At 39.5% G+C, this 15,775-nt stretch overlaps 1 protein-coding gene across 4 annotated transcripts in view; it reads right to left on the reverse strand.

Moving 5' to 3' along the window:
* Window positions 1–15,775, reverse strand: part of DNAH5 (dynein axonemal heavy chain 5) — a 300,951-nt gene that overhangs the window by 137,232 nt on the left and 147,944 nt on the right. For all 4 annotated transcript variants that reach the window (XM_050937377.1, XM_050937378.1, XM_050937376.1 and 1 more), the window contains exons 34-41: window positions 15,426–15,650; window positions 14,001–14,173; window positions 12,034–12,212; window positions 10,955–11,142; window positions 10,009–10,203; window positions 8,255–8,389; window positions 7,303–7,410; window positions 1,553–1,706 (exon numbers count right to left, since the gene is read on the reverse strand). In XM_050937377.1, coding sequence (XP_050793334.1) covers window positions 1,553–1,706; window positions 7,303–7,410; window positions 8,255–8,389; window positions 10,009–10,203; window positions 10,955–11,142; window positions 12,034–12,212; window positions 14,001–14,173; window positions 15,426–15,650 — 1,357 coding nt within the window. The remainder of the gene's footprint in view (window positions 1–1,552; window positions 1,707–7,302; window positions 7,411–8,254; window positions 8,390–10,008; window positions 10,204–10,954; window positions 11,143–12,033; window positions 12,213–14,000; window positions 14,174–15,425; window positions 15,651–15,775) is intronic.

Consider the following 15,775-nt stretch of genomic DNA (forward strand, 5'->3'; position numbering starts at 1 on the left):
ATAATTATGCAGTTTTGCAAATCATAACCTAACAAAACTACTGCAGTATATTGTCATCTGTGGACATTATTACTTCAGATATTCAGACTGACAAATGTGCTGCATCATCTGTATCTTGGCAATGTTCAGTAAAAAGTTCTGCAGAAACATACAAAAAACTCTAAGAAGGTACCATATTGCCTTTGTGTTCTTTTCTGAATGAGAGCCTAAATTAAAAGATTATTTTGATCCTATGCTGGCTTTAACTGAACCAAGCTATTGCATGGAAGTGTATTACAGTTTGTCCTCTCTCTTCAAAACTATTCCTTTACACTACATTTTCACAGGCAACTTGGCAAGTCTAGCAGGAATCATATAAAATCAATGCTGTGAAGTAGTCAGGTAATAAATAGCCTCACAAAGCCATCTACAGCAACAGATAACTATTGACCGGCATAGAGAATAAGAAAGAAGACATTTAACTCTTGAATTAAACTAGCATTAGGTTATGTTTGTTGCTTTTGTGCACTTCTTGGATAGTATTTCTGTATCATTACTATTTACATTATGTACTAGTAACTGTATGTGCATGCATAATGTTACCCAGGTATTTATCTACACTATTTTATAAGTAGAAATTCACTGCATTTTCAAGAGATGCTTTTGTGAACCTAAGGAACTGAAGGCACAATTTGTAAAAATTTTGGTCCTTGGAGGTCAGGTCTGAAATTTAGTGTCCTTAAAACAGAAGACGGAGGGTCAGGCCCAAAGGTCTAGTGACAATGCTCTTATTTACCATATCAAAGACCTGGATTTGAAGTCTTGGCTCCAGACCGTTCCTTCCAGGGACAACAAATACGGAGAAAGCTGCAGAAGCAACATGCTTAGTTTTGCTACAGGAGATGGGCAAAAATTGCCTCAAAAAGATACCTCCCCATCCCAAATATTAAAGTTCTAAAAAACAGAATCCAAAACCCCATCAAATCCTTCTTTGGACTAGAAAGAAGATGGCCAACACATAGAACCCTGAGAGTATGAAATGGGCGGCAAGAAGGGAAAATGGTCATAATTTAGAACTATGAGAAAATAAGGTAGATTTCTGGAGAGAAAGATGAACATCATCTTATGCTATTGAAAATCCTTGCATTGCACCTGTTTGATCATCTTCCACAATTATTCCTCATTAAGGGAATCTTCAACATTTCTTCAGCTCTGTCCTTTGAGACAATACACCCACCTACCCACCCTTCCAGCCTTTGTGTTCCTTATTTTGCCACATCTCTTAAATGAAAGTCTCTGACACTCATACTGGTAAGTTGAATGTAATGCAAGTACATGAGATCTCCAAGGTGTTATCAGTTTTTCCTTCTTAATTTGTTTTAATATGCTGCAAAAAATTTAGAGAAGTAACCCTTGTTACTAATCAGTCATGAAGATTTGTGCGCTAGGGCACCATACACTAAACCTCATCCTTACAATGCTTTATCCCCTCTGGTAAAAGTAAACATTGTAAATTATTTGCAAGAATACCAGAATTGTAAATCTGCTTTACACAACACAAATGGCTCCATACCTGTCATGGATTTCATCAGAGTGTGGATGGAAGTACTTTTACCTGCCCCACTAGGACCTAAGGCCATCATTCCATGCCTTACTTTCTGTGTTTCATACAGCTGGATAACTTTCAGTTTCCAAGGAGGATGACTAATTAGGCCAGCTTCTTCAACCTGTGGATATTGACATAAATCCAGACTACTGCTTCTTTTATGCAACAAAACAATTTGATAATCAGATTCAAGGTATAGATGCATTACAAGATCATGATCATATATAATTTTGTATTAAGTTTCTGTACTTCTAAAAGAGCACTGGTTGAAGCCAAGTAATACAACAGTTTCTACAGTGGAACTCAGTATCCCATCTTTCACAGTGATTTGAGGAAAACATACAATTCCAACAACAAATAAGTTTTAATACTGAAGGGGCAAACTTCAACACAGATGCAAAAAATGATTTATAATTTATTCTTGCAATGTTAGGTTGTTAAAAACTTGCCTGCATTTTTACTGCATTGTAGCAGACACAATTATTTTCATAGACATGATTTTGGAGAATGTGATAAGCAAATAAAAACATAAGCATGTTAGCTATTTATTTATATGAAAGGTTCAAGCTAAGGAAATTCTGAGGAAATCTATTTTTTAATCAACCTGACAGGCTCCTGCAGTGTCAAAGAAGAAAAAATGATGTTTATTATCCCAACTCTGGTATGCAAATTTATAGATTATTTTGGTTTAACATCCTATACACTATTTTTATACTACATTTTGAAAAATTAAGTTATGATTCATGTTTTCTATATAGAACTACAAGTTGAAATGCTTCTGGAGGAACCTATGCAGCCACAGTACAACAATACTCTCTCCTGTCTTTTGCAACTCAGGGATGAGGTTACAAACCTCCGGTGCCTTTCCAAACTTGACTTTATGGACTGTGATGCGGATCTCTCAGCTGAAGCAAGGCAGCTCTACTGTAACATCTTGCCCCTTTTCAAATGGAGAAGGGACTACAGGGAGGTGGACAACCAAGGATTATCTTGAAATGAACTGCCCATCATTGGAACTGATCCAGCAGGTTCTGGCTGATGCTGCCACCTCAATATTTAACTTGACAAGTTGGGGTGATGTTCCCTCACAGACACTGTTATGTTGAACAGAAGGTGTGGAGATTGTGCCTTTCTGCAGCCTGTTCTAAATTAGCTGCCTGAAATGATCACCGGGATTCCTCATCTTTCTTACACAGTAACTTGACAATGTCCCAAAGTCCATCCCATTCACTCTTTGTTTTTGTTCTTGACAAACATATTTCTGAAGACTCCGATTGCAGACTCTCTTTTTCCTAGCTTTGACTGCAGTGAGCATCTCCTTGCTGATCCCTGGATGGCATCTGAAGGGCAGGGAATCCAGCACCAAGTTGGCATCAGGCAGCACTTAAGACAACACTATTCCTCATCAGATGGGGGAGGGAGGGATACTTCGGTCTCTAATGTTTGATGACCTTACACAGTTCAGAACAAAGAGCTGCCTGATAACTCAGCTGTAACAAACATTTTTGGTTTAATCTGACCCATTTTGGCCCATTAACTGGCAGCCTTCAAAGTCAGAGGCAACAAAAACTGATGATAGGTGTTAAGTTCAGCACCTCTGCAAACTTGTACATCCATGATTGTTGACTGCCAGCGATTATTAATGAGGACATGATCAATAATAGTGCTAGTGAAACCAAAAAGGCTGTACTAGGCCCCTGTTTGTGAATCTTTGAGTGATGGAACATTAAGTGAGTCATCACTATGTCATAGGCAGCCACAAATTCCAGCAGTTGCTGTCTGTCCTGTTCTTCTGCCCAACACTGAGCTTCCCAAGCATACTTGCCCAGGTGTCATTATTCTTTCCTACTTGTGCACTGAATCTCCCAAGATCACTCTGCTACTGAAAGGAAAATGATCAGTGAAACCTTGCTAAAGTACCATTCTGGTATCATACGTGTTGGTGGCAAATGTAAATTGGTGCCTGAAACATTCAAACATTGTATGACAGTTCTAAAGGTATCCTAGTCAAGCAGTTGAAAATTCTGAGCATCAATAGCTACACTATCTAAAGTATGCTGGCCAAAAAACAGTAAAATATAGAGATGAGGGTTATATATTTTTGTTCTAAGGCTGCCCTGACACGTTGTATCAGAAAGGGGTGGCCACTGTACTTTCACCCAATGCCTGACTGGCCTGGAGGGTGACTAGGATGACTTATCAGCATCTGCTTACTTACTAGCTGTGGGTATCTTACCATCATCACAGTATATAGTCCCAACACACTAAGGCCAACAATGCAGCTGCACATAATTTTTACCAGCAGCTGCAGCCACTCCTTAATGAATGCTTATGTAACTCCTTACCAAACACAAAAAGACAAGAACCTCCTCTCCAAAGATTAGGAGACATTGCCTTCTTTGATATCTCTTCAAGTTTAAAGATGCTAAGAATATTTTAAGTTTAAAAAAAAACTATCTTGAAACATAAAAGACCTTTATATAGGAAACAAGAGAGTTGGACTCATCTGAAATAGAATGTCAGCTCCTATAAAGACCTGATGAAACTAAAGATATCACAGAAAAAGGACTGAATGAAATAAAGTTAGAACTACAACTTTTAAAGACATTCTGGGATTTTCTGCCACTAAGACAAAGGCAATTAGAACCCTGCTGCATATGCATTAGCAGATTGCTTAATCATGAGCTAAAGATACTAACAAGACCAGCCCACATGCAAATTGAGCCAGATGGTGACAGTGGCTGGAAGAAGTGCATTTTCCTCCCCCTGTGAAATTATGGAAGAAGCATGTAAATGTCTCTGAATTCAGAAAGCAAGCTGCAACACTCTGCTCCTATCATCACAGCACTTATTCTCAGCACTAAACTCAGCTCAAACTGTTCATTCCATCACTACAAACAAGCAAACAGCAACAAGGCAGCAAGAAGAACAAAGCAGCGGCAACCTTCCAGGCCAGCACTGCCTCTGCAACATGACATGACTATGACTTCAGTATCATGGGTGAGATGGAATCTGCAGAAGTGCTGCCAAGGGATTAGATTTAAGATTTTCTTGTAATGATTTTACTAGGAAAGTGGAATGCTACTGTAACTTAAAATACTAACAGCTTCTTCTATTAAACACCCAATTATTTAGACTGTGCATTCCTTAAGAGGGGTATAGAACTGCTGACCTTTCTCCCCACCCAGAAAGGTTTGATACAATGGCAGACTGTTCTTCAGGCCCTTTTTTCTTAGGGCCACAACTTTATTTCTTCTACATAAAACTATTTCAAAACATCAGTCATTCCTTCACCCTAATCTGGGGTCTTCTGCAGGGATCTATCTATTCCCCATGGGTTTCCACTGTACAGGCCACTTGCCTGAGAATCATATGCTGTTCCCAGACCTACTACAGGGGCCAGTCTGCACCACAGTCTCCTGCAGAAGCCTTCCAGTTGTCTGCAGCTCTCCCTCTAACTGGCCTACTTGCTGACTTTTATAATCACCTGATCGCTAGCTGATCTGTTTCAGCTGGAAGGGTGAGGCTGGGCCCAACTTCCATTAAAGAGCCAGCCATCCTGTGACATAGAGACTTATGCTCATCTTGGTAAACAGAAATAGTGCAATTTAATTTGAATTTAAGATTTTTAATATTCATTAATTTGCCTGTCTCCAGATGGCTCCTTGAGATGGTTTCTTTTAAATCACTAAGTCAAAAACTCTTCAGTTTCTTAAGACATAGCTAAATCTACACTATGAGCTGGGGGGTGAGTCTCCTGCTCATGGACACATATCCCACTAGCTCTCATTGAGCTAATGAGAGTATAAACAGCATTGTAGCTACAGAAGAGGCATGGCTGAGCCCTGCTGAGTACATACTCATTGGTTTCAGGGGGGGTTATATTCAACATAGCTCAGCCATGCCTCCACTGCCTCTACCAGTGCTACCTTGGCTACATTGCTATTTATACTCATGCTAGCTTTAGGAGAGCTAGTGTGAGTACGTGTATGTGAGCAAGGGAAATCATGCCCCTAGCAGGCAGTGTACATGTAACCTTAGTAAAGATGACTTATCTCTGCCCATTCATGAACTGCCCAACTATACCCCGTTTTAGTAATCTATGATACACTGAGACTGTACTCACTACTGTACTCACTACTTCACTTTTAGTTTACCTAGAGGAGAGCAGTCCCACCAAGGTAGACCGATTCTCAGAAGGTGTAACCCCTGTTGATATATCGCTACAGAGAAATTTTCAGAAGAGATTGTATCTGAAGTACCCACTGTTTATTTTTTCTATTCTATTTGTTCTGTTGTATTGTTATTTTTCTCTTGAACCATAAAATAATCGGTTAATTGTGATTATTTGTCTTTAATCATGGTGTCCCCTAAAGCATTACAAAAAAACAAACAAACAACCCTGTGATTAAATAATGAGAGTCTCATCCCCAAACTGGCCTTTATAAAGACAGTTATAAGATCTGGCCTATCATCTCTTGATTCACAAAACTACAATTTTTTTAGTAATTTCGGAGATAAAAGTACTTGGCTCTCAACCAGTTGAAACACCCTTTTCTACCCCATAATACCAGAACTTGGGAGGATGGGGATTTTCCCTTTGATATGAGCTTGTGATTAGTTTTGCCTCAACGTCTACGATCTTTAAGCTTCAAACACATCTCAGAAATAAGTATTATATCCATTTACAGACAAGTAAGCTCAGAAGGCAAGGGGTTAAGTGATTTGTCCTGTGTCACAACCAACCAGTAAAAAGCTCATGTTAAGGAAACAGGACTTTAGGCTCCTTGTACTCTGATCTATCCATTGGAAAACTCAGCCTCTCTGAAGCACAACAGTCAGAGCCCTTGGAACTATTTATCTTAGCCAAAGATTCTCATTTATACAAACTTATGTTCTGTTTTAAACTCAGGCTGTTTGGCAAAAGTATCTGATGATTTTCTGGTTCACAAGTTTTATTACACATTGTAAAATAGTTCCCTTTACCTACTGTATATGAATAGCTTGTCTTTGTTTCACTGAATGCCCTCTTATTTGTGTATTATGGGAGCACACAACTGACCTTTATACTCTCATGTGCATGTATCAAATATAACTAGGTGAGCAAATCTACATATTTAAATTGGTAAAGAAAATGTACTTCTCATGCACAATGTAGTATTTTAGATGGATAGTCAGGAAGTTTTGACAAATAGCTGAGAAAAGAAACTGAGGAATAGTTACAGCATTGGACCCAAATTCAACATGGCTATTCATTTTAATTTATACTACTCAGCAAAGTTCTTATTGATGACTGCATATATGACAAGTGTGAGGGTTTTGAGTTATCTGAGGAAAAGAAACATCTGAAAATGTCCACTGGAGAAAAATATTCTTTCCATGCTTGGGTGTTTTATTTTTTAACTGCCTTTCCACCGCAATTCACTTCTGGGCTGAGAACAAGCATGACAAATGTCAGCCTCCAAAGAGTTACTTTATAGGTCATTGAAACTAGCATTCATGAATTTAAGCAACTTTACGACAGATTCACTAGCATGTTACTATCCAATATTTATTTTCACTCAGCAAACTTATTCTTCCTATATGGAATTTATTCATTTTCAAAAGGGTTTGATTATACTAATATATTACTGTGTTTATACTCTGCACACAACCAGGTTCTCCTACTCCTTTTGATATGCTGGGAAAATACCATGCATCAAAAGATGGATTATTACCTGTTTGTTAATGGCAGCTTCTAGTTCTGGATAGCCTGCTTTGTCAAGCTGTATACTTGGAAACAGGTCTTCAATCAGACTCAAGAACAAGGGTTCATCTTCATCAATCTAACAAAAATTAGAAAATCATAAGGAAAATAAGACAAATGCAATCTGGCATAACCAATGTGCTTTAAGGTCAAACTCTGTACTATACCATGGGCCTAGAAATCACTGAAAACACAGAAATAGTCCAATTAGATTTCCAGGTGTGGAGGATGATGCAGAGAGAAGAATCCAGATATACTGGAGACGGAAGAAATGAAATTGCAAGTAGGCCGAATGGCCGTAAATTACTGTTATAACCAAAACATGTCCTGTGATTTTAATTGTATATAAAAGTACAGATTGTAGTGATATTATAAATGAATGATAGGCCTTCACTAGAATCTGGATAGACACAGGGAAACAGACAATTAACACAAGGGTGCAAGTCTGTGGCATGGTAATTGTAATACAGTTTTGTCAGTGACAGAGTAAGGAAATGATGGAGAGAAATTAGAAGGAGATCAAAATTATTCAGTTTTGAACATTTTGCTTTTAAAATACTGTTTGGACCTTCAGATGGCACCATACCCAGCTTGAGATAAGAACTGGACAGAAGACTACAACTCAGGTGTGGAGAAGCATAACTGGGAATCACTTCCTAGAAGCAATAGCTGAAACCATGGGAATGGGGAGGTTGCCTACAAAAACAGAAGATGCAAGACAAAACCCAAATCATGCCAACAAGAAGATGTAGCATTTCTGAACCACTGTTCATAATGGTATCTGAACAACCAGATCACATAGAGCCACATCCAATCTTAAAGCGGCCCTCTTGATTGTCAACTTATACATTGGTTTATCAAATAAGAAAGTTAGATGTTTGACTCAAAGACAATTACACAACATTTAGATCTGCATGACTTACCAATTTAGAAAGGTTCATATCTCTCAGAACACGCATGACAATAGTAGATTCTGTATCAGTGGGGTTTGCTCTTTTTGCTGCCCCCAGCGTGCGCAGCACTGACAATATATTCCTCAAACCAAAGTCATAATGCACCTAAGAGATGTGATAAGTTTGACAAATTAAACAACCGACCTTTCTTAACATATTGATTTAGCAGTTTATTTTCTCCATGCAGGAAAAAGATTCATAGCAAATATAACAAAGCTGGGGGGCACCTCTACTGTATAAGTCCACCTGACATCCAGTATACGGATTGCCTTTTGATTGCATGGCCTTGCACAAGTTACCTCACCTCTGTGTTGCAGTTTGCAGTCTGTTAAATGGGGATTATGATATTTACCCACCTCTGTAAAGCACAGATCTATGAATGAGAAGCTCAATTTCAGTGCCAAATTTTATCAGATGAGGTAATAATCCCCAAAGAGGCTGTTTTTCTTGCTCCCGGAGCATGAGTGACATGTAGAAGGGTTAAGGGTCATGGCAGTAGCAAACTAAGTTTAACAGCAATAGATACTTGATCAGAACCTGAAGTACTGTAGCAATAATAGTATGCATAGGACACCTCAGTGGAGGGGTAAAGTTATGTATTTTCTTTGTCTTGTTCTTTTATATTAAAAGTACACTTTCACTTAATGGTAATGAAGGCCAAGATTCCTGTTTAGTCTGGCCACTTTGAAATTAAGAGTAGCAGTATTTATATTAGTTTACACCACTGCTGTGGGTGAGGAGACCAGTCCATTTAGGTACAAAAAAGGTCACTCTCCCATTACCCATATTTGATTTATGAACATAAATTAAAAGATGTCCACCTCATGTACATATGCTATTAAGCAAACAATCTGGTTTGTTCAGAATGCAAGTCAGGGCAGAATTTGACTCAGTATTTAAAAACTCGTTCATGGCAAAAATGTACAGTATGAACCACAATGAGTAAATTAAGTGTTTTTTCTCCATGATTTAAGTGGCAGAAGTTCCTCCATGAGGATGCCATGCGGTCTTTGGTCACGGCCAGCTACCAAAACCCTTCCAGTGTTCTGGGAGGGAGGGGGACTATATAGAATCCCCTCCACAGTTCATCTACAGAACTGCTTTAAGGTGGAATCCATGCTATCTCCATGGAGAGGAGGCCAGCATTTTCTGGGATCCCCATGGAGTACGAAATCAATGAGGTGGAATTTGAAGGATAGAGGCATGAGTGCCTTGAACAATTTTGCAGGAGGTGCTTTTGTTTGTTATGAGGCCTTTTTGGGGAAAGCAGGGACTGACTGAGTTTAATTTTATTTTTAAGAAGGCATCCTTTGATACATCCTTCGGCACTGTGACAGATGTTACTTCTTAAAAGAAGAATTCCTGAACATACACTACTAAACTAGGAAGCATAAAATAAACTAGATCCTTGAACTACTGCTTTACAGAGCAAGCATTTGCAAACATATAAACTCCAATTAGTTTTAATCTGCCTCTGCTCAGAGCCACATTCGTATCGTAAATGGGGTATGGCTCAGTCTCACCTCTTTGCACAAAAAGCAGTAAATCCAGAATAGAAGGTAAGCCTCATAGAAAACAGAGAGCACCAACATCAAGTGACAATTTCTATTTGGGTTTTGTTTGTGTTGATGAACACCGATTAGCCCCCACTTCTCTGCACTAACTCTCCAGTCTTAAACATTAAATTAAAAGTCTTTCGAAAGGCAGTTTTCTGACAGTTTCACCTGCTTAGATAGCTGTTCCTCACACAACTTGTACAGAGTGAAGAATTTCCTTGCCAGTACAATGTTATCTATGAATCCACAGCTAGCCAGCTTGACACGAATTATTATCTGACGATCAGGAACCATCATGGCCACTGAACGGAAGTTTATCTTCAAGTTTTCAGGCAACTCTTGTCGCCCAGCATATCCTGGGTTCTGATTATGAGGAAAGAGTTTGTAGTTGATTTCACTGAATGTAACAAGATAAATAAGCAAAGATACTTCTACAGAAGTTAGAACAAAAGATTAACTATTATTATTAGATAAAGTATTTGTTACAAACTCTACACAGGATTTTTGATATACTACCAGAGTTTGGCTTTAATAAATGTTTGCACTCTGTTTGCACTCTAAAGTACCCACAGACATGACTGAAAATGCACATATGGAGTCATGTATGATTACTACTTTAACCTAGTACTTCTTATTCCCTTTAGCCTTGCATAGCTAATACAGCTGAACTGGTAAGAGCTGGATTTTATTTCTTCTTGTGCACCAGAATTATTTACCCAGTTTTAATCAGCTACACTTGTGCCAGTCTGTTCCAGGTAATCTTATTGCACGGGTATCAGAAGGTATAATTTGCAAGGCAACACACAGATTATAGATCACAAGAATAAATATCACTAGTTGACTTTCAAATCCCAGGTTGAGTCTGAATGAGTAGTTACTAGTAAAATAGGTTTACCAATGAATTGTGCAAATTGATCTGGAATCATTGAGGCTCAACTCTGTAAATCAGTTTTCTAACAAGGATTACTTCTCAGACTGGAAATTAGTTTTAAGAGACTAGTGAGTTCGGCACCAGGAGGTTAGTAAGTACAGTAAACATACCAAATTGTAAGCAGTGAGTAAGTAATTTTAAGTATGGTATCACTGAAATCTCACACCCTCTCAGAGTACCTACCATAGTAAGAAATATTCCAAATTCAGGGTTCATTTCCACATTATCTCCATCAGTAAATAAAAAGTTCTTTTTACGCTCCTTCTTACATGTCAACACAATTGCAATTTGCTGTGCAGCTACTGATAATACAGGTAAGTCAATACGGTTAAATTCATCAAAGCAGCCCCAGGAGCCAGACTGAGCAAGACCTTGAACAGAAAGAAACCTCTGAACAGTCTAATGGAAAGCTCATATCAGAGGATTAAGAAACAGTAAAGTTGTCTTGACTTGGAAAGAAGCTGAAAATCAACCCAAGTTTGAGACCAGTTTTCTAAAAATAACCAAGAAACTAGGTAAGGTGCAAATAACAGAACAGCTTGTAAAAAGATATTTAGAGGTCTTAATCTGGTTGCTAATTTTGCACCTACCATCGCCCACTGGGACAACCAATTGCTGGCACAAAAGAAATAACCTAGACTTTCTCCCAACATTAATGAACTGTACACTGTGTTTGACAACATTAGCATTGCCCTTACAGAGCCTTTTGTACTTGATCAGCTTCTTTGAAGTGATATTGTTTGTGAAGAATTTAAAGTAAATATTTTATACAACATGGCAAGTCAGATTGCATCCTGTTTTCATACCAATTACACAACCGATTCAACAGCCTTTGACTTTAGTATTTACAAACTGTTTAACCTAAAAACGTTTGTTTCTTTGTTTGTTTTTAAAAAAGGCTAAGTTAGTATTAAAGGAATATGGACATTTTGTTTTGTTTGGGCATCTCATGTAGCCAGTGTTATAAAATGGAATGACATTTGTTTTTGGAAGAATAAAAGTCAAATTTCCTTTTAGAAAAGTCACCACAAAACCTAGTCAGAAAGGTTTCTGTTGAGCCATATCCTTTTAATAGGAAAAAATACTACTAGTAATACAGGAACCTTTCTGTTGTCTTTGAAGCTGGTCTACATGAGAAACACTGTTATTGTAGAATACTGACCACTGATGTAAACGGTAGGCCATAACTGTTAAGTATGTACTAGATTTCATTTTACAAAGAGGTGTTTCAATTTGGGACTTCAAGTCATGGGAATTCTCACCTTTGAAGATTCTTCCTAGTCCTCTGAAATCCATCTGGTCTGAACAGTTGAAGACTACTACATATTTACCAAGGCATCTCCCCATATCTTTAGTAGTTTCAGTTTTGCCTGTCCCTGCAGGTCCAGCAGGTGCTCCACCCATGTTCATTCCCAGGGCCTGAGCCAAAGTGATGTAACATCTACACGGAAACAGACTGTTATTAGGTATCTGCATTGTTTAGGTACCCACGTCTGCTTGATGGCCTAACTGAAAAATGCATCAGTGTGATTTGAGGCCCAGTTCTGGCACAAGGAAAGCCCTCAATTAACAAGCTTCATTAGCATTTCTGCTGTGGAAGAGATATCATCCAATTTATTTGAGGAGAAATGCTCCACATCAGAAGTCTTTGGCTTTTTACTCGCCACTTCAGAGCCACCTTATCACCTCATCCTGTGCACAGTAGGGGAGAAGACTGCGGGGGATGTCCGTTGGTGAGTGGAAGCTCATGAGGAAGGAATAGACAACAGCTCCAGAACACCCGTTTCAACAATTTTACCTTGACTAATTGCTCAAATTACTTTAGCTGAAGTGGCTCACAAAGTAGGTAATATGTAGAGTGAAGCAAAATCCTGTATTCACCTCTAGGACAGTGAAATGTATTATATCTTTTCCATCTTTCACTCTTATGAGTCTATGACAGGGGAGGGCAAACTACGGTCTGTGGGCCGGATCCAGCCCATCAGGGCTTTCAATCTGGCCCATGAGATTGCCACACCTGTGGCGCTCCTGGAAGCAGCTGGCACCATGTCCCTGTGGCTCCTGGAGGATGTGGGAGAGGCAGAGGGCTGGAGGGGGCAGGCACCACCCCCTGCATCTCCCATTAGCCAGGAACAGGGAACCGTGACCAATAGGAGCTTTGGGTGTGGTACCCACAGGGAGGGTAGCGTATGGCAGAGCTGCCTGCCCTGCCACACCCCTAGGAGCCACTGCCGGACATGCTGGCCACTTCCGGGAGCGGCGTAGAACCAGGGGAGGTAGGGAGTCTGCCTTAGCCCCACTGTGCACCGCTGCCACCCCGGAACTGCTCGAGATAAGCGGCGCCGGACCAAAGCCTGCATCCTGAACCCCTCCTGCACCACAACTCCCTGCCTTGAGCACCCTGATGCACCTCTCCTGCCCCCCAACCTCCTGCCCTGAGCCCCCTCCTGCACCCCAACCCCTTGCCATGAGCCCCTTCCTGCACACCGCACACCTTCTCACACCCCACACTCCCTCATGCACCCCTGCCCCAGCCCTACATTAATGGCCCTGCATACAATTTCCCCAAGCAGATGTGGCCTTCGGGCCAAAAAGTTTGCCCACCCATGGTCTATGATGTGACCTGATGCAAATTCCAATTCAATGAAATTGACCCAATAACAAGGTCAGATGAAGAACTTACAGATGCTGGAGATAGCAAAAAATAGCAAAGTTCATATTGGTTATTTTGTGTTCATCAAGGATTCAGCCTGTCATCACAGTCATGCAGGTGGACCCCTACTTCCAAGCAGATCCACACTGACTTCAGCTCTCCGATTTTATTAAACAATAGGAAACTTAAGATTGTAGCTAAATCTGATCAGCATTCATGGGCATTTTCATGTGGAATTTTACTCAATTATTTATTCTCATTTTTTTCAAACTAGACTACTTGTGTTAACTTTCCTCTAAATAACGTTTAGCTGTTTTATGTCACGTATCAGCCAACATAAAGACTAACACAGCATACAGAAGTAATCGTGAATTTCTGAACATTATTACACATTGTAAAGGAAAACAACAAAAAATATGCCTTAATTCTCAGCTCACGCAAACCCACTGAATGTAAGACTGAACCAGACATAAATCAGAACAAAACTTGTGTCCAAATAAGCAAAACTTTGAGACAATCCTTGTGGTGAGAAGCCAAAAACTGTGAACATTTGGGTAAGTGATCAAGCTTTGTTACCGGTCAGTGAGAGGAGTTATGACAAGCCTGTCAGTACAGCCTAAGAATTCATTCTGGTATGTAAAACCCACATCAGTGATGTTAATCATCATCTTGTCGGAATCTTCTTTGAAGTAAAATCTACATTGTTTCAACCATTCAAAGTCTGTAGGGCTCTTGACGTGCATACGGCACTAGGAAAATAAAAAAAAAATCCTCAACAGAGCTAACTGATTAAAATGGGTATTTTGCATTTATATAGCATATTATGTTAGCAGATCTCTAAGAGTCAGATTAGAGCACCACTGGAAATTCAGTAAATTCAGCGGTGACCTGCAGCAGCTAGCAACATTACACACACCTGCTGTGTAATGGGGGCAGAATTTTGGGCCAAAGTTTTTTGGAGGGGCACCATGGAATCTAGTGAACTCAGACTTTATGATATTTTCCAAAAGTCCTAAACACAGCTAAACAGCATGGAATTCTTTCTTGGAAAGATGGAGGGCTCATTCAGTCCAGCTACCATTTGATTATATCATTTTTAGGAATCTAAGAACCTGATTCTCAACTGCCTTCCACCTTGCAGGCTCACACCTGTGCAAAGACCATGTAAAATGCCACCAGATCAGAAAGAGGAAGGGAGTAGAGAAGAATTTCAAGAAATGAGGTAGGACTTAGAACAAGAGCTTTTTTGCATGTAGGTGTTACAGTATTCAGATACAGTAAAAACAGTGACAGAGAAGTGGTTAAAAAAGGAAAGCTGTCCTGTAAAGATGAGACTTTTGGGGGATTCTCTCCCAAACGGTCCCTTATCTAAAATGTACTTATTTTTATTCCTAAATAGGAAAGGTTGGTGGAAGTAGAGAAATGTGGGTTTTGACTGGCTAAAGGGGAGAGGAAAGGGTAGCCACAACCTTCTTTCTCGAGATCCCCAAAAGCAATGGAGTAATATAAGCTCCTGCGGGTTTCTTTAGACTTTGGAAATCTGAGCACCCCTTGGGTGGTAAATTATGTGCAGTTGGCAAGTTCTCTCATGACTTCCTGAAGGTTTGAAAAAAAATCTCCAGGTTTCTTTCCAAAACAAGCAGTTTTGTTTTCCTTTATCTGTCTCATTCTGGAGTACCATGGATGCAGCAGATGAGAGGTGCAATTTATTACTTTTACAACCAACATGAGCCAATATTTCTACAGAACTATTGTCTACATTGTAGAGATATGCATACACCTCAGAATTTATCCATGGATCAACTATAACCTGGGCTGCAGTAGTGCAAGCTGCCTCACAGTATCCCATCACCAAACATCACAGGAATGAAATGGAGAATCAACCACTAGATGTAGGCGTGCATATCATTTTAATGTTTGAGCGGGCATATTCAACAGCCATAGAGTCATGTTTCAATATAATACTGTGACAGCACACAAAAGGCTACACTGAACACTTACCAGATCATCAAAGATGTCCCTCTGGTGCACATGGATAGTGATTAGTGTCTCATATTTAATTCGCTCCACTGGACTGAGGTCTTTGGCTGTCATGTCTATCAGAGTGTTTAGCAGATCTAAGAAAGATTGGTTTGTCTTCTGCATTATTTTTTTATCATATCTGGCATTAGTCAATGCCTCTTCCGAGTCTCTTGTCCAAATCATCTGGATTCCCAATAACCCAACCTTGTGAAAAAACAAACAGCATGCTCTGTGGCGTTTTTTCAGTTAGCATACATAAATATGCTTTTCTATTAATACTTAATAAATTACTCAATAAAATTAAATACCTTACAATGTATTAAAAGGTG

The sequence above is a fragment of the Gopherus flavomarginatus genome, chromosome 2 (genome assembly GCF_025201925.1).
Source record: "Gopherus flavomarginatus isolate rGopFla2 chromosome 2, rGopFla2.mat.asm, whole genome shotgun sequence".
Classification (NCBI taxonomy): domain Eukaryota; kingdom Metazoa; phylum Chordata; order Testudines; family Testudinidae; genus Gopherus; species Gopherus flavomarginatus.